The sequence below is a fragment of the Limanda limanda genome, chromosome 1 (assembly GCF_963576545.1).
Source record: "Limanda limanda chromosome 1, fLimLim1.1, whole genome shotgun sequence".
Classification (NCBI taxonomy): Eukaryota; Metazoa; Chordata; class Actinopteri; order Pleuronectiformes; family Pleuronectidae; genus Limanda; species Limanda limanda.
Genome location: NC_083636.1, coordinates 21,763,343 through 21,786,620, shown reverse-complemented (window position 1 = coordinate 21,786,620; position 23,278 = coordinate 21,763,343). Strand labels below are relative to the sequence as shown.

Here is a 23,278-nt window from a genome sequence, read left to right as displayed (position 1 = left end):
AGATGGACGACACCCCCACTTCCTGCCAGCTGTACAAAAACAAAGCTGTTGTCCTCTTGTTCTGTGGACGTCTCTGTGGCATTGAGGTCCCGCCCATATCTGCTGTAGACCAATCATGAGACAGTCTCAGCTGTCAATCATGGCATTACAGCCCATATTTATATAATGAAAGAACTGATTCAAACCAAACTGATCAGAAACACTTGAACAAACACAGGTGAGATAACGACCTGAAATGACATGAACATTTATATCTACTTTGATTTTTGTTTTGTTTTGTTGGTCTATGTCCCATCTGTTAACATGGAGGAGGCAAGGTTTATTATACAATGCAGCCAGCTACCAGGGGTGATCGAGACACTTTGGCTTCGGCTCTATGAGATTTCCTCGTCTCATTAAACAGCGCCACCTGGTGGAGCCGGTTCAAGATCACCAGGCTGAGTCGTCACCTGATTAGAATCCAAACTCTCCTGATAAAACCTCTTGTTCAAAACCTCACTGACATTTGAGGAACACATGAATTTAGTGATGGTTACTGACACATTCATTTAAACAGTACGAACAGGAAGTGTTGGAGACTCATTAATGGAGATACTGAAAAATAAATAAAACTTAATATGAATCTGTAGGTTAACTGTTTTCTAACAGCAGAGGGAGACAAACACAAATATGAGAAATAAAAAATAAACACGAGCTCCACCAACCAGAGGCTTCGTTACAGAGACGTCAGGTGTGAGCTGAGAGAAACAACTTCCTGTTCAAAGGAGACTCGGCTCTGATTGGGTGTTTCCACGATGCAGAAAGTCGTCAGAGAGCAAACAAAGCGGCTGATGCTCATCCATCTGGTCGCCTAGCAACAGTTGATTTGATATATTCGTGTGTGAAAGAGTGGGATCATTCACATGCTGATTTCCTCTTTGAACTGGACTAATTTATTCTGCTCTGATGAACTGATGCTACGTTTGAAGTTCGTCTGCACGTCTGAGACTCAAGGATCCTGCAGGACGTAGGCGCAGGGGCCGAGGCTCAGGGGCCCAATGGACCAGAGCATTTAAAGTGACACCACGGTTGACACAGTTATTCGGTGTATCCCTCCACCAAGGCCAAATCAAGCAGCAACAAATGACAGAAACGTACAGTTCTAACAAACAAGTCTCAAGCAGCTCAGTGAACATCAGTGGCCTCGTCTCCAGATGTGAATCCAGAGGAAAGTCTTTGAGATGTTGAGACAAATCTGCAAAAACCATCAGATGCATCAACACTAAAATTTTTCCAGAGCAAAGAAACGACCCAGTGACCTTTGGGTGTTCCTATTAAACTGCTCAGTGTGGAGGAACTTCTGCTTAAGACATACCAGAAGTTTCTCAAACACACAGTATGAACAGAGGAAGTGTGTGTCAGTGAAAGGGAAGCTGTTTAAGTGTGTCTATTCTCGGTGACTGTGTTTGGGTGCGGCTTCACCACACTGTATGAGAAGGTAGTAAATAATGTGTGTGTGTGTGTGTGTGTGTGTTTGCGTCTTGGCGTGTTTCTATCAACACGCTCCTACTCGCTCTGACTCTGCAGTAACACACACAAAGCAAATGTATGTTCATGTTCTTTATTTGATGACCTTAAGACTCACTTTGACCCTTGACCTCTGCTGTGAACTGAGTGTGGGACTTCAGATCATGTGACTTAATGTATATTATGATAAAATCAGTAGAATATTATTTGGATTGATTATGAATAATATCTGTTTACTTTTCTATATTTTAAAAACTTTCTTTGGATTGGCGCTGCACACGTCACCGAGCTTCAAGTTGTGGAAAGCTGACGTCATTTTTATATAAACTCCAGCAACTTATCGTGATTCTACTGGAAACAGGAAGCGGAAGCAGCTGAACCGTCTCGAGAGAAAACCATAGACTGTATATGGGAGAAAACACGGAGCCAAGCTGTGACGTAGTTACAGAGGAAGATAGTGGAAGCGGATTTCAGAATAAAAGTGTGAGGACTAAATTGTCGTATAAATCAGAATATTTACATGTTAAAATGTATTCATAGATTATGGATCTTATATTTCTTAATGTTACGTTTGGGATACTTGTTTATTCCCTTTTTCTTTTAACATTTCTAGGTTTTGCTCAATCATTTTACTTACATTGAGTAACTTTACAGATTCAGCTAAAGATCCAAAATATAATTTTTTTTAAGTTTCAAGCTTATTTGTGTCATAACAGAGAGTGGAACGATGTGAATGTCTGATTGACTCATAATTCACAGTTTCCGGCCTGTCGTGTGTTTTATTGTGATGGAGCTGACAGGAAGCGCGGAGGTCACCTGGTGCAGCTTAATGGCGCCAGCAGGAGGGAGCGGCTCTGGTCGAGCGACGCCTGCAGACAGTGGAGAGAGAGAGAGAGGGAGAGAGAGAGAGAGAGGGAGAGAGAGAGAGAGGGGGAGATAGAGAGAGAGAGCGAGCAGCGGATGGTGTATGTGAGCGTGAGTAGCTTCTTTCTTCTTCTACTTCTTCTTCTCTTCATCCCTCCATCTTTACACACCTTCACTAACCCGGGACACACCGGGACAGGGAGGGAGGATGGGGGGCGATCCGAGCCGAGCCAGGCTGGGCTGGGTTTGCGGAAGCGGGGACTGGCGGACAGACAGACAGACAGACAGGAGGTCCAGTCCTCAGCAGTGAGGAGGTGAAGAGACAGACAGACAGCTCATCATGGCGGAGGCATGTCTGTCTGTCTGTCTACAGCTCCTCAGCTCCTCCAGGCAGCGGGGCCCTGCTGCCTCCGCCGGCCGGGGAGGGAGCTCCCTGAGTCGGCCACGCAGCTGCGGATCTCACGCTGCTCTGGAGGAAGAGGTGGAGGAAGAGGAGGAAGAGGAAGAAGAGGAAGTCCTGAAACAAACTGCGGAGTTTATGAGTTCTGAGGAGCCTGTCTGTCTGACTACCTGTCTGTCTGTCTGTCTGTCTGTCTGTGTGTTACTGTGTGTGTGTGTGTGTGCGTGTGTGCGTGTGTGCGTGTGTGTGTGTGTGTGTGTGTGTGTGTGTGTGTGTCTGTGTCTGTGTCTGTGTCTGTGTGTGTGTGTGTGTGTGTGTGTGTGTGTGTGTGTGTGTGTGTGTGTGTGTGTGTGTGGACAAGGCTTGGTTTTATTCCACTGTTGTACTGTCAGCAACACACACACAATCTTATTGACAGGCCCCACCTAGTTGTGTGTGTGTCTGTGTGTGTGTGTGTGTCCATCTTCCTCCTAATACTTTACTTTAGTAGATTAACATCATGATGTCTTCAGAGTACAACTACACACTGAACACACAACAGTACTACTACAAATACACAGCTGGTGTCTAGGGTAGTGTGGAGGAAGTAAAAGTACTTTATCCTCTATTACAACCAAAATTTACTTTATTACAAGTAGTTTGTGAAAGGTGAAACTGTTCCTGTGAACAACAATAACAGAATTAGATTATTATTATTATTATTATTAATAATTATCCTGGGTTATAAGCATTTTATTGTTCTATTTGATTTGGGCTGGATTTGTTGTGTATAATTATTGTACATAAGATTGTAACTATTGATGATTAAATGCAGTAAAAAGTACAACATTTATCTATGAACTGCAGTATAATGTACTTAAGTATGAAGAGTGAGTAATAGTGCTTAGATACTTTCCAATAGGATATTTGGTGAAATGGTAAATGAGTGTCTCTGCTAATTCAGAAACATCTTTGGATAGCTCTGGTAGTTATAACTTGTTCATTTAGTAAATTGCGGGTTGGGTAATTGCTCAGTTTCCTTCGATCTTTTGCCGCTGTCACTCTTTTCCTGTGAGATTCGCGACGTGAACCAAAGTGGGAAACATCCACATCCAGGACCAATCAGGTGTCGGACAGAGTTCGGCTCAACAATCGGCTCGTGAAGCGTTGCAGATTCTCGTTCCCCCCGCGGCCTCAGTCAGTCACTTCCTGTGAATCCCTGAACTCGCCCGGACTTGTCGCAACACACCAGAGAGAGTCAGAGAGGCAGAGACTGTTCAGAGCTTCAGGCAGCGAGACACATCTCTGCTGGAAGCTCCAGATGCAGAAGATCTCCTGCTCCACTTCTACCTGCAGCGTTAACTAAGGTGTGTGCGTGGATAGTCCCTGAGATATGATAGTGAAGGTATGAGTCATTTCTTCTCACTTTGCGTCGTGGAGGTTGTGTTATCTCCGGTGGTTAATAAGGTGTTGTTGTGTTAATGCTGAGATGCGATGTGGCTTCCTCCAGGGCGTCGACAGATCGAGGCTTCGGCTGCAGTTTGGTCTTATCGTAGACTAAGTAAGGATGGACGACATGACAGCTCCCGAACGTGAAGCCAGAACACGGGGATCGACCCCTGCTGGTTGGCTGCAGTGTAGCACATAAACCCTGCTTCCTAGTTAATGGGACATAAACAAGACTAGACAAGGAAAATGCTGCATTTCCTGACGAAGATATTATTGTTCTTGTTGATTACTAATTCTTCTTAAGCGGCAGCTAGCGCGTTACTAAGGTTAATGTGTTTACACAGCAGATGCTATTACCTGCCTGCTAGCGCCTTGCTAGGTGATTGCTAAGTAAGGAGATATGGACCAGATATGGACAATCTCTGTAAGTTTAGGCCAAATGGAAATACACAGTATTTAGCATTTCCTGTGTAGAGCTTAAATAGACAATGTTCAAAATAAAATACAAAGAGTATTTTTCCCAGTTTGAAAATATTCAACAATGAGGGTTAGGGTTGTAAAGGGGGTGAAAAGAAAGTCATGGATCTGCACCAGGATTCATCGAGGGACCCAAACCTCCAAGTAATCCATAAAGTCAAGTTTGTGTAACCCTGTTAGCTAACACACAAACAAACACACGGAAACATAAACTCTTTGCATAGATGTAAAAATATGAAATGGACGAAATTAAATACAAAAAATATTTTGAAAAGTTTGTTCTCAGCAAATTCTGAGCATCTACTAATAATGAACCATTTTATTTTAAAAACCAGTTCTGCTTTTGCAGCTTGAACTGGTTTAAATATAGACCTGAGCCAACTCTTATATATTACATATCTCATAGTTAAACCAGCGTTAATCTGAGTCTTGGAGCTACACAAGTTACACTGTACTTCTGCTAGCCCAGACATTTATATATAAGTCAATTAATAAACCAACTAACAGACAATAAGACTCTACTACTTTATCAACTATCTTTTAGTTATTTTTAAGTAAAAATACCAAATATGTTCTCGTTCCTTTCTAGATTCTGGGCAAAATAACACACTGGAAATATGTACGTTAGACAAAGATGTTAATGTTTGGTCCTGATACCACACACACACAAACACTCACACACACACACACACACACACTCACACACACACATCTGATCACCATGGTAACGTTGGCAGATTCTAACAGATATAGAGGCTCCGTGTGTGTGAGAGTGTGTATACTTATACATCTATCTTTGTGTGGACCATATCAATCTTTGGAACTAACCTTTCAGGGGAACGATGTGATTGGGGAGGGGGGGGGTAGTGGGTAGTCGTCAACTCCCATGGTCCTCACTGAGGTAGAAGTACAAACATTTCTGTGTGTGTGTTGTCTTCGTCATGTTCCTTCTTGTTGCCACCAGCACCGGGGGCTGCAAACACACAGTGAAGCATGGTTCAGACACACACACACACTCACACACAGACACACACACGACCCCATATCACTGGCTAAGTGTGTAAACAGTCTTATGTCCCCACAACATGACGAATACATGTGCACGCACGCACACACACACATGGAGGCATAGCAACGGTAACCAAGTGTGATTCCACAGTTGTGACATCACCACCAGCTGGGCGATCACGTGACCCCACTGTTTTCATTAATTCACACAGATGCATGATGGGTAATTATTACCTCCCGGTGTGAGAGAGGAAATCTTCTGTGTGTGTGCGTGTGTGTGTCTGTCTGTAATTAATAGTTTCACACCTCCAGGTGCATCGCAGTTAGAGGCGGGGCTTGGCTGTAGTGCTGCTCTCTGATTGGGGTTGGGAAGTGATGGAGTGAAGTTAGTAACGTAGTAACCTCTCTCTCTCTCTCTCTCTCTCTCTCTCGCTCTCGCTCTCGCTCTCGCTCTCTCTCTCTCTCTCTCTCTCTCTCTCTCTCTCTCTCTGTATCCCTTGGTGTCTCTCTCTCTCTCTCTCTCTCTCTCTGTATCCCTTGGTGTCTCTGGCCCGCCCAGCAGACAGACAGTCAGAATGCGTGAATACAAACTGGTGGTTTTAGGATCAGGAGGAGTCGGGAAGTCGGCGCTGGTGAGTAACGACATCACTTCACCGTCTTTACTCTGCCTCTGATGTTTATCACTTTTTATTTTGTGCTATTGAAACTGGGACTTCACAATTAAACGATATCAATAATTTCCACAGTGTAAATATCCTTAATAGCAATAAAACGGAATATAGTCATCAATATAGTGAAGGAGGTTCAACACATAATTTATTGACCATAAGGAGTTTAAAACCACAAACAACTGTATCCTGATTGTTATCAATATCCGCTGATGTGGCTGATTTGGCTTTAATTCTCTAAATTAACGGAGACACAACAGTTAAGTCTCGGTATGAAGGGTTAGTGAAATCACTTCTGACTGTGAGTCGGTGTCTTCCACACACACACACACACACACGCACACACGCACACACACACTGGTGTACATCTCACTACAATGAAGAGCTTTACTCCAGATGATATAATGGAGACATGTCAGTGTGTCACATTAATTCCAGTCTAACGACTTTCAATAGAAAAAAGAACAGTACAGAACAGAGATCCATTAACATTAACTCACTATACTGCCCTACTTCTCTCTCTCTTTCTCTCTCTTTCTCTCTCTCTCTCTCTCTCTCTCTCTCTCTCTCTCTCTCTCTCTCTCTCTCCCTCTGTCTCTCTCTCTCTCTCTCTCGCTCTCTCTCTGTGTCTCTCTCTGTCTCTCTCTCTCCCACTGTCTGTCTCTCTGTCTCTCTCTCTCTCTGCCTGTCTCTCTCTCTCTGTGTCACTCTCTGCCTGTCTCTCTCTCTCTCTCTCTCTGTGTCACTCTCTGCCTGTCTCTCTCTCTTTCTCTGTGTCTGTCTCTCTCTCACTGTCTCTCCCTCTCCAGACTGTCCAATTTGTTCAGGGAATCTTTGTGGAAAAATACGACCCGACGATAGAGGACTCGTACAGGAAGGTAAGACAGCCTCCACCCGTCTGTCACAAGATAAGATCTTTGTGTTCTTTCAGTTTCACCTCCGTCACGTGTTAGAGACCTCATCAACACGTCCACTCGCTCACTGTGACGTTTTACAGAGGTTCTAATAGGACACTGCAGGAAACGTTCCAGAAAATATCTGAAGAAACTGGGAAATTTGTTCTCACACACAGAACATTTCAGGAACATGTCAGTGGTTCAGTCAATGAAAACTATTTTGTCTTTGAGTCCATGAGGGAGATGTGTGAAGACTTTGACCTGCAGGAGGAAAAGTTAGGATGTTAATGTGAAGAGTTTCTCTGAGATCAGTCTTTAAGTTGAGCTGAAGTTTATTGTAAAAGGCTGACGAGGTGTTTTGAAGAAGTATTGACGACTCTTTCTCTGTCTCCTTTCAGCAAGTGGAGGTCGATGGACAACAGTGTATGCTGGAGATCCTGGACACAGCAGGAACAGTAAGATCTGTGTGTGTGTGTGTGTGTGTGTGTGCCTGTTTCTCTTCCATAGTCTGTTAATAAAGATGGAAGTGACCACCTGTGTGTGTGTGTCTGTGTGAGTGTAGGAGCAGTTCACGGCGATGAGAGACCTGTACATGAAGAACGGTCAGGGCTTTGCTCTGGTTTACTCCATCACAGCTCAGTCAACCTTCAACGACCTCCAGGACCTCAGAGAGCAGATCCTCAGAGTGAAGGACACCGAGGACGTACGATACAATCAAAACTAAATATATTTACTATTTTAAGAATGTATCAGTGGTTTGAATTCATCAGCCTCCTGTCAGAAATTTGAATTGTACACATTTGAACGTGCGTTCGCAGGTTCCTATGATCCTGGTTGGAAACAAGTGCGACCTGGAGGTGGAGCGCGTGGTGGCCAAAGAGTCGGGCATCGGCCTCGCCCGCCAGTGGAACTCCTGCGCCTTCCTGGAGACGTCGGCCAAGAGCAAGATCAACGTCAACGAGGTGAGCGCTCACAGACGAAGACGTAGCAGCTTCTTTTCAATTTCTATTGCTGAAGGAAATAATAGAGTGTAGAACAATTTCTCATGATCCTTGACGTGGTCACAAACACGTGTGTTAACAGGTCCTGACAATTAGTGCTGCAACCGGCTACATGTGCATTAGACTTAGACTTTTACCCCAAATTCTGAAATCTGTTGTCTATGTTTGTGTGTTTGTGTGCAGATCTTCTACGACCTTGTGCGACAGATTAACAGGAAGAGTCCAGTTCCAGGAAAAACTCGCAAAAAGTCCACCTGTCAGCTTCTCTAATGACAGGTGGGTGTGACACGCTGACATCATCACTCGCTTCTTATCGTTCTTTATAAAAACTCTCATTCTCTTCCTCCTCCAGTTTTCTGCTCACCTGACCGACAAACAACCAACCAACCAACCAACCAATCACAGGACATCTTCCAGCTGGTCACTCCCCTTTAACCTAACCATGTCATCATCAACATCAGTCACCTCCGACCTCTGTTTCCATGACAACCACATTTCCCTTCTCCTCACCACACTGTTTAATGGAGACGGTTGCCGTGGTTACATTAAGACCAAACATCCAGAGATGGCGATGATCATGACCATGACGATGTTATTACAGGAATTAGAAACCAACTGTCCAAATTTAATCTACAGTTCCCATCATGCTCTCTGCTTGGCCATTTTGCGCTGGGAAGTGGCTTCTTGCTTTTTATGTTTAGACGTTTCTTTCCTTTGTTTTCCTTCCTTCTCATTCTCCAGCAGAACAGAGCCGCTCACGCACAGCTTGACCACTGTCGGCCATGTAGGCGCCGCGGTTACCGTGTTGATGTTGCGTGTAACATGGCTGAATCTGTTTGTGTGGCTCTGGTTGAACCTGTGGATCCACACAGTGATTATTATTATTAGTTATAATTATAATTATGTGTGAAAGGGTATAAGATTAATTTCATGTTTTTTACTTTGGGGTGGGGGTCGGGGGGGTTGGGTGTGCAGCAGGTCGGCGTTGGCTCAACGCGTCGGTAACTTTAAGCTAACTTCAGTGACCACTATGACTCAACTTGTAAAAGGGATTGCTAAATATGCTAATACAAGGTTTGCCAGATTTTGGCTTTGTTAGCATATTGTTAAAGAAATGAATGAGCTTGTTAGCCGAGCAGCTATTTCATTGTATTGCCATTTGTGGTGTGATAGCATTATTAGGATATCCCCCCCAAAAAATGGTTGTAGCTGCTGGCCATGGGCTGTCGTGAATGCTATCAAAATGAACTCACCATGTAGTGCTAGCGTTGTTAGCATAGTTTTTAAAATATATTAACTTGTAGCCTACTTTGGAATACCTATTTATGTAAGGGAATGCTAATATCTCTATTTCAATACGAGATCAAAATGAGCTGGTTCATTAGCCACTGGATGCTAACAATGCTACACTTCCAAACAAATAAATGATAGTAGCTGCAGGCTAACTGGTTAGCAACACGGTGAGCTGACTTCAGATCTGCTGCTCGGGGCGGACATGTTGCCTTTCGACAGCAGACTCACACTGGTCCAGTACCTTAGCTCTGTGTGTGTTTGTGAGTGTGTGTTTTGTGTGTTTGTGAGTGTAAGTGAGTAACAGTGATGAACTCGTCCAGTTTCTGTAACGACCACTGGCCTGACACGGAGGAGGAGGGCTTGTATTTCCTGAGCAGGACAGACAGAGTGTTGTTTCTGTGTTATTAACCTGATTATTACCTGATTATTAACATTATTAACACATCTGAGAGGGAAATACTGAGGAACCGCTGAAGGTCCTGCCGGTCAACGCTCCCTTTACTGATGGGAATATATGGAACTGTCCCAACGTGATCAGGAAAACGTTCGAGTTGGTCCTTCATGTTGCACGTGCGATCAGTCGGTGCAGCAAGTTTTTTTATGCACATTTTGGATTTGTATGAAAGCCTTGATGGAAACACCCGAAAAAGAAATCCTTGGCTTGGCTGAGGTGGAAAAGTTACGCCTGGCTAATTAGAAAATTATCTCCACCAGCGTTTTTTCTTGATAATCCTACTGTAAATTTTCACGGATCAGGACAAAATTAACGTATTAACATTTTCTTTAGCAAGTTTTCATGAAATATGGCTAAAGTGTTTGCTACATTTAGATGGATACCGGACGATATATATCGTTATCGTAGAATACCGCAGATACAGTTTTTGTCGAAAGGGGGTTCGCCTTGTAGTTGAAGCCCCGCCTCAATCAACCAGGGGGCGTAGTCAGTGAAGCAGCAGCCAGAGAAAGCCTTTTGAAAACTCTGTCTTCTGTTTGAAATGTGAGTTCAGATCCCAGACAGCGTGTGTTGGACCAGTGACCTCTGTGAGTACTGCTGTGCCACCAGGAGAACTGCTGTCAGTATTCTGGTTCTCCCCCAGTACGTTCCGTCATGTAGCATGTTGATGTTTCTGTCAGTTCTCGGTCTGACCTCCGGGAGGTGCTGCGACAGTTTGCATGCCGAGCAGAAGCTTTCAAGAGAAAAGTCTTATTTGCGGCCGAGACGTTGCAGTCCGGCTGATTGCAGTGTTGGCAGAGTTAATGTAATGTGCAGTTAAAGTAAAAGCGATAAGAATGCCAGTGTGTTGATCACTGCCGAATGATTCCCACGGAGAAGATAAGGGAATTGAAAAAACCTCTCTGATAAAGCATAACTTACATTTTTGCGTGGCTTGTTTCAGTTGTATTTTGAGTATGGTGTTTCTTTGCTGTATTCTTGTATGTCAAGCCATAAAGTCTCATTACTGCCCCTTGTGGATAGATGACAGAAAACTCCCACTGCATATACAGTAGTGTGTTTTCTTCCAGACCACCAGGGGCAGTAATGAGCTGGTTCCCTACTCAAACAGTAACTTGGACGAGCCTCATGAAGGTGACATTTATGGTTCATCGGACATCTTTTCAAATATTTTTTTTTCTGGTCTTGTAACAGATGAAGAACTTGTTTGTTTGATGAATGTAAAGGTTTCTGGGTACATTTGATTTGAACCTATTTTTAGCTTTTATAAACAGTATATAAACACTGTAAAGAGATGAGGATATTTTAATGTTTATTAAGCTGTTTATCAACATTTAGAATTTCTCCTGCAAAGTTTCTACAACTGCTGTACAAACAGTAATAAGTATATTAAAATATTCTGATTATTTTGAAACATGCAGCCTTAGCGCTGTTTATGAATGCTAAACACATGCAGTTTAAATGAAACGTACCCACAGTGGACGACACATTCCCAAACAGGTTTTGCGTGATTAGCGCTCCTGTGATGTGAGGGCTCACTTTGCTCCTAGATTCCACAGCCAATCAGATCTTAGCGTGGCTGCAGCTGTGATCAGCGCCTTCAGCCTCATAGAAGCTACATTCATCGTCCCGACATGAGAGAAGCTAGGTTACACTATGAGGAGTGTTTTGGATTTTTTTAACCAGAAGACCTTTGTGGTGTTCACATGAAAAATAACCAATGTAGACTAAGCTGAGGATGAGGCCACAACTTTGCCGTAATTTCACGGTCCTGCCGTTGTTACTTAAATTGGGTGTGATAGTGTTAAAGTTGAGAAACTTGTTAGATTCTGTTGAAAAATAATTTGACGAGCACTTCTGAAACATACTGAGGCCTTGTTTCCCTCTGCTTCCAGACTTTGTGCTAAGCTAGGCTAAACACATTCAGGAGCTTCTCTGTGCTGGACTCAGATTAAACTAAGAGATTCTCAAAGTGTCCGACTCTCTCATGTAGCTTCAGCATCAAGGTGGCGATCGCAGCTGCAAACACTCAGAACGATTCATTCACAAAAGGAAGAAATGATTATTGTTCATCACTGAAACGAATCGGCTTCTTTTCCTCTGTACGGCATGATGACCAGTGAAATGTAAAAGAAACCAGCTCAACCACTGAAACATCAGGTTCAAAATCACACGTCCACTCCGCTGAATCTTTTCACTTCAGCCAAGGGGACGATTTCCGGACCTGGTGTCAACCTGGTTTGATTCCAGTCTGGACCAGGTCTAAACCTGGTCTGGTCCTGGAACTGGTCTGAAGTGGTTTCTTCTAGAACAGCATCAGGAGGTCGGGGAGGGGGAGTGAGGGAGGGGGTGAAGCCAAATGTAAAGTTAAAACTAAAAAGCCTTAAATGAATAAAAGTGGTGCAATTTTGTAACAGCAAACTGTGACGTCAAGTTATTATGGATGGATGGATGACTAAATATATAGATAGATATATAGACAGAGAGATGGATGGATCGATGAATAGATAGATAGGTAGAGATAGAGATGAATAGATAGATGGATAGATATGCATATCTAATCTAATAGATAAAAGGAGATTATTCTTCATTGTCTACATGATCAGGAGGTTGATCAGTGATCATCAGTTCAGAGTTTTATAGGAAAAAAGATCTTATTCTTGTGAGAAAATAATGTATAATATACCAATAAAAGTATGTAATAGAGTAATAAATAAAAAGTGGATAACATAATTTATTTTTTTACGCCATAAAAGTGCAGAATCACAGTAAAAACCAAAGATTAATATTTATATCAATCTACTGTAATTCAAAAATTATTATATACAGTAATATGTATTGTAGTATATAAAGTATTTAATATGATCGTGTTAGTTGATGCAGAATATTAGCAAATGTTTGACAAAGTAGTATAATTAATTGTTATTTTAATAACTTTCGTAGATCATTTATGGATAATATTAGATTATATAAATTAATCGATTACTCAACACATCTAATCGTGTAGGAATTAAACTCTGACGCTGGTGACGTCACTTGTCGAGCGACACTGAGCTGCCATGGCAACGGCGTCATCCGCAGGAGCTCAGTTGAGCCGCTGGTCGCTTGTTTGTTAGTCTGTTAACTAGTCTTTTAACTAGTCGTTACACGTCGAACCAGCTCGTTAACATGGGTCACCTGGTCGCTACGTCATGAGGGCTCGCGTGATGTCAGCGGTGACCGCGTCATGACGGTTCGCTTCAAGGTAAACACCCACAGCTGTTAGCTTCAGCGACAGGTAAGCATCAGAGCTAACAGGCGAACAGTGTTTGGGGGGGGGGGGGGCGGGGCCGGACACACAAGCAGACTGACCCACCGGATTAATGTGAGTTAATCTGACCAGGGCTAATCCAGCTGGTCAGGGGTGGATGGTGGTGGATGGGCATATGAATGAATGAATATATAGATGGATGGATGGAATTATATAAATATATATATATATATATATATACTTGCCTGTCAATCTTCTAATTGATTAATTGACTCGTCTTTCAAACTGTAATTTATCAGTATTGTCGTCATTTATAAAAAATAAGATGATTCTCTAATGATGATGTTTTAAAGTGTGTTTACTCTATAGATGGATTATCCAGGTTTGACAGGCTGTTCTCATCTTAGGGGTCAGGGTATATAGGGAGTGTATATATACATGTATACAATGATGTCACTGTCAGTGAAGCTACATGATGCAAGAAAAAGTACAAAGTTCATCATTCAAACCTTGTAAGTGTGTGTTTGTCTGTTTGTTTATTTGTTAGTTTGTTTGTTTCAGTGTCGGAGTGAATACCAGAAGAGCTACAGGGTTTCCCGCTCCAGGAGTGTGTCTCCTCAGCGCTGCGCCCCATTGGCCGGCCTCCGCTCCGACCAGATGAGTAAGAACCTTTTACAAACGTTAGTGTGTTCGGCTCCTCTTCTTCATCCTGAGATGTTTGTGTTCTTCCAGTTTCACGTCCGTCACGAGTTAGAAACCTCATCAACACGTCCAATGGCTCACTGGGAAGCTTCAGGACATTTTACTGGGAGGCTGCAGGAAACTGGGACATTTGTTCTCACATACAAACTCTCCAGAGCATTTCAGGACAATATCTCGACTGCAGTTCATGTCTCAAAGCTGCTTTATCTCATGTATGAATATCAAAACACGTTTTAACTTTGAAAAGGTTCTACCTCTGGATACAAGTCGTGAACTTTTATACTCGTAGGTTCAAACCTGAGACACAGATTTTAGGTGAGAAACATTCTGCCCTTAGTCGATGAATTTAAAAATAGACGTTAGGGGTCAAAGCAAAACAAATGTCTGAGTTTGAAAATTACAGTTTTTTTCTGTGACGTTTGTGTCTCAGGAATCTGCAGAGATCCAGGTCTGCAGCGGCGGAAGAGACCTGATCCTGGAGGTCTCACTCAGTCCTGGACTTCTCTGCCCTGTGCGTCAGGCTTACAGCGCCCCCTAGCTGCTCCGACTGCTCACACTCACAGTAAAGTGCCTTCTTATGGTAGACAGTGTAGCTTTGCATGTCAGCATGTGGGAGTGTAGGTTAATGAAGTGTTTAATCAATAGATTTCTTCTTCAGCCTCTCTGAGTCGCTCAGCCCACAGGAAGGATCCTTCCCCAAAACCTCCAACACCTCGTGAAGCTCCAGCAGGACCAGAACCTCCAGCAGGACCACGACCTCCAGAAAGATGTTCTGCAAACTCTGGATCATCAGGAGAACGAGCGAATGGAAAATCAAGTGAACATCGATCACAGACATTTTAGAGCTTAAATAAGTGGATGTATTCTTTTAGTTGTTCAGACTCTGAGCTAAAAATTCAACGTGAACTAAACAGATGTATAAAGTCTCAGCTTTGATTCAAGCAGCTTTACATCCATATGGAAATAGATGAAGATTAAATATAAAGGTTTGAAACATTTTGAGCCTGTCCTCACAATCTGGACTTTAACGCAGATTCACTATCGTCCTACACCGGCTCCACTCAAATATTCTGTCTCCTCAGCAAAGCTCCACCCCTCGCAGCTCCACAGCCAATCACAGGCCAGCCACCCCTTGTCAGCAGCACCTGATGGACGGCAGCTCTCAGCCAATGAGGTGAGCTGCGTAAACCTGTTTCTATTTTTGTGTTCTAAACCAAATCATGGAAATAAGAAAAAACAATAACGATGAACTGGATCGTGTGACAGGTTGAACAAGCTCTGCACTCGAGGGCGGGGCTAAGGTCAGCAGGTCAAAGGTATAATATAAGAATAATCAATAATGAAAATAAGTGTGTGCGGTTGAAAGTCATGCAGTTCACAATTGTGTCCACTAGGTGGAGGCAGACTCTTTACTTTCAGACTATTCGAACTGAATGTCTCTGTTTATTGATGCGATCGGTGATTTTATTGATGAAGCATTCAGTCGTCACAGTTTTACTGATCAATTAGTTCTTAAGTGACAGGTCCCCCCCCCCTTCCATGCAGATGCTGTATTCCAGCAGCAGGTCTATCCCCCCATTTAAGAGAAACCCAGTCTCCATGGAAACCGAGTATCAGCAAAACTTCCAGGGTGTGGCCCCTCCCACTGGACCCCCCCTTCTGAAACATCTGGAACATCAGCGAATCCCACTGTTCCACACGTACACGGTACACACACACACACACGCAAACGCACACACAGACACGCACACATGCACACACACACACACACACACACGCACACACACACACACACACACACACACACGCACACGCACACGCAAACGCACACACAGACACACACACACGCACACACACACTCACACACATGCACACGGAAACGCACACACAGACACGCACACATGCACACACACACACACACACACGCACACGCACACACACACGCACACGCACACGCACACGCAAACGCACACACAGACACACACACACGCACACACACACTCACACACATGCACACGGAAACGCACACACAGACACAGTTGTGTCTCCATGACTTCAAAGGGTTTTACATTGATTTGAATTCATTTCAGGGAGAGTTTCTCTTAACCAACTTATCTAAACCGTAAAACATGTCTTCACCTTCATTTTTCTGATTTATATCATAGGGACACAACATGACACACACACAAACACACACACACTCTGTCTCTCTCTATTTGTGGTGATGTAGTTTTGCTGACTTACATTTGATTTCTAGATGTTTGAGTTTGTGTTTGACCTCATTTCTATTGAATGATTCTGGTCATATTAACAGTTGATGTCAAACGCTGTGACTCTTTGACGAATCTTTGAATCTTTGAGTCTTTTTGTTTCTTTGAATCTTCCAGCTACAGTTCCGGCGCTGGCCTCAGGTTCTGTGGACTGAGTTGTGTAACCGTGTTAAGCAGCACTTCAGACCAGTCTTCTTAAAACCTCTTATAACTGCAGGCTCATGGCCCCGGACGTTAGAAAGACGTCAGTTTGAAACCGATAGAGACTCCCAGTGTAAGATGGGCTCATTGACTTTTTGTCATGTTAGCAGACAGAACATGGACAAAACAAAAACAATCTAAGAAGATGTTAAATTAAGTTTTTCAGAGATGGTTCCTGTCCAGTCGTCATTTAGTTAGTTTGTTCATGTGTTCATGTTTCTGCACCATTTGGTTTCAATTACTGATTTGATGCAGAAGCTATGTTTAATTCATTCAAAACAATAAAATAAGTAGTATTATGTGTAACAATAACAAATACATCTGGAACAAATCCAAACGTTCTGGGTCCCGCTGCTCAAATTCTGCCGGTTTTTAATCTCCAGAGCAACAAAAAGAGGAGGGAGGAGTCTCAGAAGATGCTCCGCCCCAAACACAATGACCCCACCTCTCAAGAAGATGACATCAGAACTCCTCCTCCTCAGGTGCAGAGAGGTCACAGGTGTGTGTGTTTGTTTGTGTGTTCTCACGTGTGTTTGTTTGTGTGTTTTTGTGTGTCAGTTTGTTTGATGTGTGTCATCTGTGTGTTGACAGAACGTTGACAGAGTATGAGTCCAGCTTTCATTCTCCCCTCTACAGGATCCCAGAAGAAGGCGGGGCCATGGATGGTGACACCCCTCAGGTCAGGTTCAGTTGGGGGCGGGTCACGTGACGAACTCGACATGTAAAATGTGTTTGGAGACGTGATAAAGTCTGGATGTTTGTATGATCACACACAGAAACCTACACACTGAGTCTGAGGTGTGTTTTTATTTAATTTGTTCTGAGAAGTCGTCTGGAAGAAGGAGAATTTCCTCTTCTGTTCAAGGAGCTCATCCCGATAACTTCTACGTCTCATTCAGAGTCCAGTTGGATTCGCTACCAGCTCGAGAACAAACCTCTTATTCCCATGGTTTTGTTTAATCGTGCGAATAAATAATAGAAATCAAATCAGACGAAAATAGGGACTTGATGTGTAAAGACCAAAGTTCTCTGTGGGCGGTTCGATTTCCAGAGGTGTGAAATTGTTCTTCTGACGCTGAGAACAACACGTGTGTGTTTATGTGTTTAAACAACTCTTTGACTCAACTTTCCAATATCTACATCATAGAGAAAAGAACCAGGATCCGATGTGACAGGCAGATCATTTAAACGTTGATCTTAAAGCATCGGTGTTGGATGAAGTGCGTTCGATGAACAAACGGTTTGAAAGTTTCAAAGCTCACATTTGACAAGTCGATATTAGAAGCTGCTGTTCTGTCACATCTCAGGCAGGAACTCATTTGTCCCGTTACTCCGACACCACGTCAACGCACATTAATGTCACATTCCCATAATCACGTGGAAGCGAAGGTTGTAGCTGAGTTCGACTCGACGTGTCTCTGCTCAGCGCCGACGTAACGTGACGGCATCTTCATTCGTTAAGTGTTTCTTCTTCTTCTTCTTCTTCTTCTTCTGACTGTTTTAGTTACTTACACACTAAACACTTTTAATTTTCTAGGTCGTACTTTTCGTGTGCGTGCGTGCGTGTGTGTGTGTGTGTGACTGACAGTGTGTCGTTTCCCTGAAATGAAGCTGTTGTGGTTTCACCGCTGACACTCAGCACTTGGGTTTTCCATCAGCCGCATGCACGCACGCACACACACACACACACACACACACACACACACACACACACACACACACAATTGTGGAAAGTGTCGTTGCTGAGACTTTTCACTTTTCTGACTCCACAAATCTCTCGGTGTTTTCTGAAGCTGCAGCAGAAACTGATTCTGCAACAAGTAGTTTGTGGTTTAGCTGTACAATATCAAGACTCAATTATCTTTGCCATGAGGGTTTCATAACTTCATCAACCGGTTATTCTTTTTATAATAAATGTGTGTGGGTGAATATATATCAACACATGTTTGACTCTAACATCTGGATCCACATTGGTCAAGCTCTGGTTTTCTCAGTTTCCATGTAAAGAACTCAACTGACCTCAGCTCATCCTTCGGCCTCGAATGAAACCACGACAATCACATTTTTATTTCATATTTCAGTTTTCCCTTCAACAGACATCTTTTCCCATCAGCCCCAGAGGTTCACGGGCAGTTGTCAGTTGTGTGATCTTTGTAAATAACATGACCGAGACGAGTGAACGCTGCAGGAGCCTAGAGATGTTCAGACGTTAGAAGAGAGCGTCTTCAGAATCCCGAGGTCGGACAGGAAGTGACGTCAGGACTCACTCTTGATTTCTTTGTTTTAAATTTCACCATCGTTTAAACCTAGTGTCCTGATTTTCTACATATTTGTTGCAGCAACATTCTCATGAGTTTTTATTTGATGGTTCTAATTAGACGCCTGAACAGAGCTCTCACCGATGTCTCATGTTCGTTTATTTAATTAAAAAACGCTGCAGCTTTGTGCCAACATAGAAATAGAACAACTCCATGAAACTCGGCCAGGAGTCGATGAATCCGTGGGCGATTCACCTCCGGCCCTGTGGTGAGTCAGCTGACGTCAGGAGCTGCAGGTTCAGAGGAAACATGTCAAAGAGACGTTCAGCATCAGGTTCATAGCTCGCGTTGGGCTTGAGGTTTGAGACGCAGGCTGAGGTTAGCTCTGAACACGGGGTCGGGGGGTGTCCAGGATCTTGACGGAGGTCGGGGTCGGGTTAGTGTGACTGTTTACCAGAACTGACAGGAAGAGGCGTCGGCGTCGAGGCTGCCACTCAAGTCAAGTGACATAGAAAGAGATGGATTATTGTTAAACGATTAATTATTAGAACTACACAAACCATTTTATAACTTCCACTTCCTTCCTCCGTCCAGACATGACGCCAAAATATCTCAGATTCAAATGCCGCGATCTTGTGTTGGTGATTGTGGAGTAGAGCCCATACAAGCTCTCGACCAATAACGAGTCAGTCTCACCTTTCAATCATGACGTTTTATATCATCAAATAACTAATGAAAACCAAACTGATCTGAAATACATGAACAAACATCAGTGAGATAAGAACTAAAATGACAGAAACCATCTTTAAACATTTATTTAACGTATTTTCTTTGATTTATATATATGTATATATATAGAGTATATATACAACCAAACATAAAGAAATTAGATAAACAAGATGTTTTAACACGAAATGAAAAAATGAATCTTTTCTGTCTGTATAAACATGTGTGTTTGTGTCCAGGTGACGGAGCTGAGGCAGCGAGCGGCGTCGTACCGCAGCCGGGCCTGGGGAGCCAACTTCTGCAGAGACCACCTGAACCAGCTGCAGTCGGAACACAACGCTCTGTGGGAGCCCACGGACTCGTCCACCGACCCCCCCACCCCCCGCCTGACCTTTGAACTGGGCCAGGAGCCCGACAGCCGCAGCACTTCCTGCGTGGAGGCTCTGGACCTGGACAGGTGAGAAACCTCTCCGGTAGAAAATAGTGGATTTATCTTCGCAGCTCTCAAAACGTCTTGTGTCTGTTTGCAGTCGCTCCTGTAGTCACAGGTCGTCTGTCCTGGGCTCAGCAGAAACACACAATACAAACAAACACATAAAAACAAACGCACAAACACCTCTAGTGGAAAGACGTACAGCGTGGGAGGAGGAAGAAAGTGAAGACGAGTAAGTTCTACACCTCAGTTTCTGCTTGACTTTAACTTGATCATTATTTGAATTACCTCAGGTCAGATGCTGATCAACACGTTGTCTTGTTTTTGTGTGTGTGTGTGTGTGTGTGTGTGTGTGTGTGTGTGTGTGTGTGTGTGTGTGTGTGTGTGTGTGTGTGTGTGTGTGTGTGTGTGTGTGTGTGTGTGTGTGTGTGTGTGCGCCCGTGTGTTTGTGTGTCTGTGTGTGCGCACGCATGTGCAGGGACGAGGGGAGATTAACAACTCCCAGGCTGAAAATGAGACCAGTTCAGAGAACTCACCACGACCTCACCACACCTGCCACAGGTACACGCACACGTGCACGCACACGTGCACACACACCTCACACACACACACACCTCACGCACACACACACACACACACACACACACACACACACACACACACACACACACACCTCACACACACCACAGACCACTGACATCTGTGTGTCCTACAGGAGGCGCTATACTAGTAGGAACAGTGAAGAGCAGCGATGAATCGTCTCTGAACAAACAACAGGTAAACGGTGTGTAAAACACGTAATTAATAAAAACATTATTATAAAATAGAGTTTAAAGTTTAAGGGTTTGAGACAAAAAGGAATAAAGGCCTTGGATGTTTTTAAAAGTAGATGAAAGTGCTGGAATTCAAGTTTGCTGTTTGTAAATATAAATATAAGTTTTGATATTTTAATGTAACATCAGTAAACAGGTGTTGCCGAGTGGAGCATGTGACACGTGACTGTTTTGGTTCTCAGGGGTGCGGGTCAGTCGTTTCCATGGCAGCAGCGCTCGACATGCAAATCAGACAGATGGAGGCTTGGTCGGAGAAGAGTCGCCCCCACCGCCCGTCACCTGGCCCCTCCCCTGATCACAAAACAGCCTCTAAACCAATCAGGACGAAGCAAACGCCTCCACCCACAGTAGCACCGCCCCTTCAGCTTCCGTCCGCGCTGCACTGCATCCAGGGAACGCTGAGACATCCCGACTTCCAACACAATGGTGAGCGGCGTTAACAAACAAACAGACAAATTAATGAATGAACTAACAAACTAATTGAGGCTCGAACGACTAAACGTTATAAACTCACCAACATCCTCACAGGAGACAAAAAATACAAACACGTGATAAAACACTGTAGCATCAGAGTCTCATGGGGATAAGCAAATATTTAGAAAGAGTTTTTTAAAGGTGACTGAAGCATCTTAAAGAAGCTACTGACTGATCAGGTCTGTTCCTCCTCAGGTGAATTGGGTTCCAGGTTCATGGAGCTGCAGAGTTCAGGAGACGATGAAGGTGAACGTCTTAAATTAACATGTTGAAGCAGCAGCTTGGTGAAAGTGAGTCTGATGTGTGAGTGTGAACAATAGAACGTTTCCTCCTTCTCTCCCTGAGCATGAGTGGGTTCCATCTCCTGAGAGAAGAACTGACTGAGAGTCACAAACTGTCACAACCAGCTGGAGCTGAAGAGTGAAGCTGAACTGAGATCAGTTCAAAACACTCTGAAGTTATTAAAAACCAGAATTTATCTCCAATATTCAGCAGGAAACTGTTAAATATGAAGAATTCTGAACAGAGTTTGTTACAGCAGCAGCTCTTCAGGGTCAGGAAGCAGAGGATCATGGGTAATATCCACTGTTTCAGTTCAGTGGGACAACTCAGACACAGAACCTACAGAGTTAATCCCCACGTGTGGCTGCAGGGGGCGCTGCTGTTCAGTAACATCCTGTTGTCATAAATACTTTTTAACTCTTGCATCCTGTTGCCCAGACGACCGTCTCTCAGTGATGTCATGGCGTTCGGCCGCCTCGTGCTCCGCGGCGTCCGCTGTCCTGGAGCGCGCTCAGAAGAGACGAGAGAGCTTCTGGGGGAAGAGATGATGACCCCCCCCCCCCCCCCCCCCCCCACATCTCTCAAGGTCACCGCTGTCACCATGGAAACCAGCGTGCTGTTCGTTGAGCTCAGTGGATATTATAGAGATGTAACAGATTATTTTAAAACAGAATATTTTATGTCTAGATTCAAGTATTTTTATCGTTAAATTGTTAATTATCAGTTTTGTAGTTGATGTTTTAATGAATGTAACGATCGTGTGAAGTTTGTGTTTATGTTGTGTTACTTTGCCGAGATTAAAGAGACATGAACATCAGCTCGTCTTCGACTTGTCGTTTTTACAAACTGATTCAAAACGCGAAGAAGCTTCTTCACACTCGTCAAATTACGACGTCAGAGAGAAGCTGAACCATGAACTCGTTCAGTCACGTCTGTAATCACCTGCTGTTAATTCATATAAAATATCATCACTTTCTATTTAATATTTGTTTTTAAATTGGTTATAATCGTCTTATTTACTCTTATTTACTCTGCAAGTGGAGTAAAACTACACACACACACTCACTCACAATCACACACACACACACACACACAAACACACTCAGCTTTGCATTGTTTGTTTGTTCTGGTATATTGTTACGAGGGGAATTCACAGTCAGCTGCTTTATCTGCTCTTCATCCCCAACTGAGTGAGTAGATGTTGTGTGTTTTGTGTGTTTGTCTAGTGGCCCAGAGGAAGTAGTTGCCAGGTAATCCGTCCTCTGTCTGGAGGAAGTGCTGACGACATTCATAGAGAAATATTTAAAGGTGTGTGTGTGTTTCAGGAATTTTTCTATTAATTCCCATTGAAAAGAATCTAAGCTGTGTCATCTATTAATTGTGTCACTCGCTTCGCACATGAGACGATTAGATTTCCCTCCTGAAATCGTTTCTGGATTCATTTCAAAGCTTCCAGCTGCTCAGTTCTGTGTCAGATGTGAGGTTCCACTTCCCGTCGCTGCCCGACTCCGATCGTCCTCGCTGCACAACGAGCTGCAGCAGCTGATGAGTCACAGAGATCATGAAATCCAGATTTGACGAGTTTATGGAACCAATAAAGAAGATTAGTGCAAAAAATGCAAAAGAAGTATATGAGCAATTTATTCAGATGAAGGTGAAACTACAACAACCACGTCGGCTTGTTTAAATCAATATTCCTGGACCTTTATCGGCGATGATTAACTCCACTGACACTGTTCAAACGTGGCTGTCAATCAAAAAGTCTCAGATCTTGTTTGTTTGAGGTCAAATTTGAGCCTCAGTTTAGGCAAAGTTGAGATCCTGAAAAAAAAGATAGAAAACACGTGGGCTTCA

The 23,278-nt window shown here is 43.5% G+C and overlaps 2 protein-coding genes across 3 annotated transcripts; both read left to right on the top strand.

The window, feature by feature from the left end:
- The first annotated feature begins 2,404 nt into the window (after positions 1 to 2,404).
- Positions 2,405 to 12,416, top strand: LOC132996138 (ras-related protein Rap-1b). Of its 2 annotated transcripts, none has more exons than XM_061066496.1 (8): positions 2,405 to 2,481; positions 6,246 to 6,315; positions 7,161 to 7,229; positions 7,646 to 7,702; positions 7,810 to 7,950; positions 8,066 to 8,209; positions 8,432 to 8,524; positions 8,601 to 12,416. In XM_061066496.1, exons 2-7 carry the CDS (start codon positions 6,259 to 6,261, stop codon positions 8,516 to 8,518), a joined length of 555 nt encoding a protein of 184 aa, XP_060922479.1. In that variant the 5' UTR covers positions 2,405 to 2,481; positions 6,246 to 6,258; the 3' UTR covers positions 8,519 to 8,524; positions 8,601 to 12,416. The 2 variants fall into 2 exon arrangements, with proteins under 2 accessions (XP_060922479.1, XP_060922550.1); XM_061066567.1 differs by having other exon boundaries at positions 6,243 to 6,315.
- Positions 12,417 to 13,221: 805 nt separating this feature from the next.
- On the top strand, positions 13,222 to 21,972 carry mdm1 (Mdm1 nuclear protein). The gene is made up of 17 exons (XM_061068432.1): positions 13,222 to 13,239; positions 13,807 to 13,906; positions 14,378 to 14,514; positions 14,593 to 14,691; positions 14,981 to 15,121; positions 15,214 to 15,263; positions 15,471 to 15,654; positions 16,802 to 16,917; positions 17,010 to 17,097; positions 19,642 to 19,859; positions 19,933 to 19,969; positions 20,134 to 20,147; positions 20,314 to 20,396; positions 20,551 to 20,619; positions 20,816 to 21,094; positions 21,338 to 21,388; positions 21,863 to 21,972. The coding sequence occupies exons 1-17, from the start codon at positions 13,222 to 13,224 to the stop codon at positions 21,970 to 21,972; spliced, it is 1,794 nt and encodes a 597-aa protein (XP_060924415.1).
- Positions 21,973 to 23,278: the final 1,306 nt, after the last annotated feature.

What these genes read in the sequence shown, in the direction of transcription:
- LOC132996138 (XM_061066496.1), top strand. Translation starts at nt 6,259, where the DNA reads ATGCGTGAATACAAACTGGTGGTTTTAGGATCAGGAGGAGTCGGGAAG. An exon ending in GAGTCGGGAAGTCGGCGCTG is followed by an intron (nt 6,316 to 7,160) that starts GTGAGTAACGAC and finishes CTCCCTCTCCAG; the next exon opens with ACTGTCCAATTTGTTCAGGG. An exon ending in GCAAGATCAACGTCAACGAG is followed by an intron (nt 8,210 to 8,431) that starts GTGAGCGCTCAC and finishes GTTTGTGTGCAG; the next exon opens with ATCTTCTACGACCTTGTGCG.
- mdm1 (XM_061068432.1), top strand. An exon ending in CTAAGGTCAGCAGGTCAAAG is followed by an intron (nt 15,264 to 15,470) that starts GTATAATATAAG and finishes CTTAAGTGACAG; the next exon opens with GTCCCCCCCCCCTTCCATGC. An exon ending in TGGATGGTGACACCCCTCAG is followed by an intron (nt 17,098 to 19,641) that starts GTCAGGTTCAGT and finishes GTTTGTGTCCAG; the next exon opens with GTGACGGAGCTGAGGCAGCG.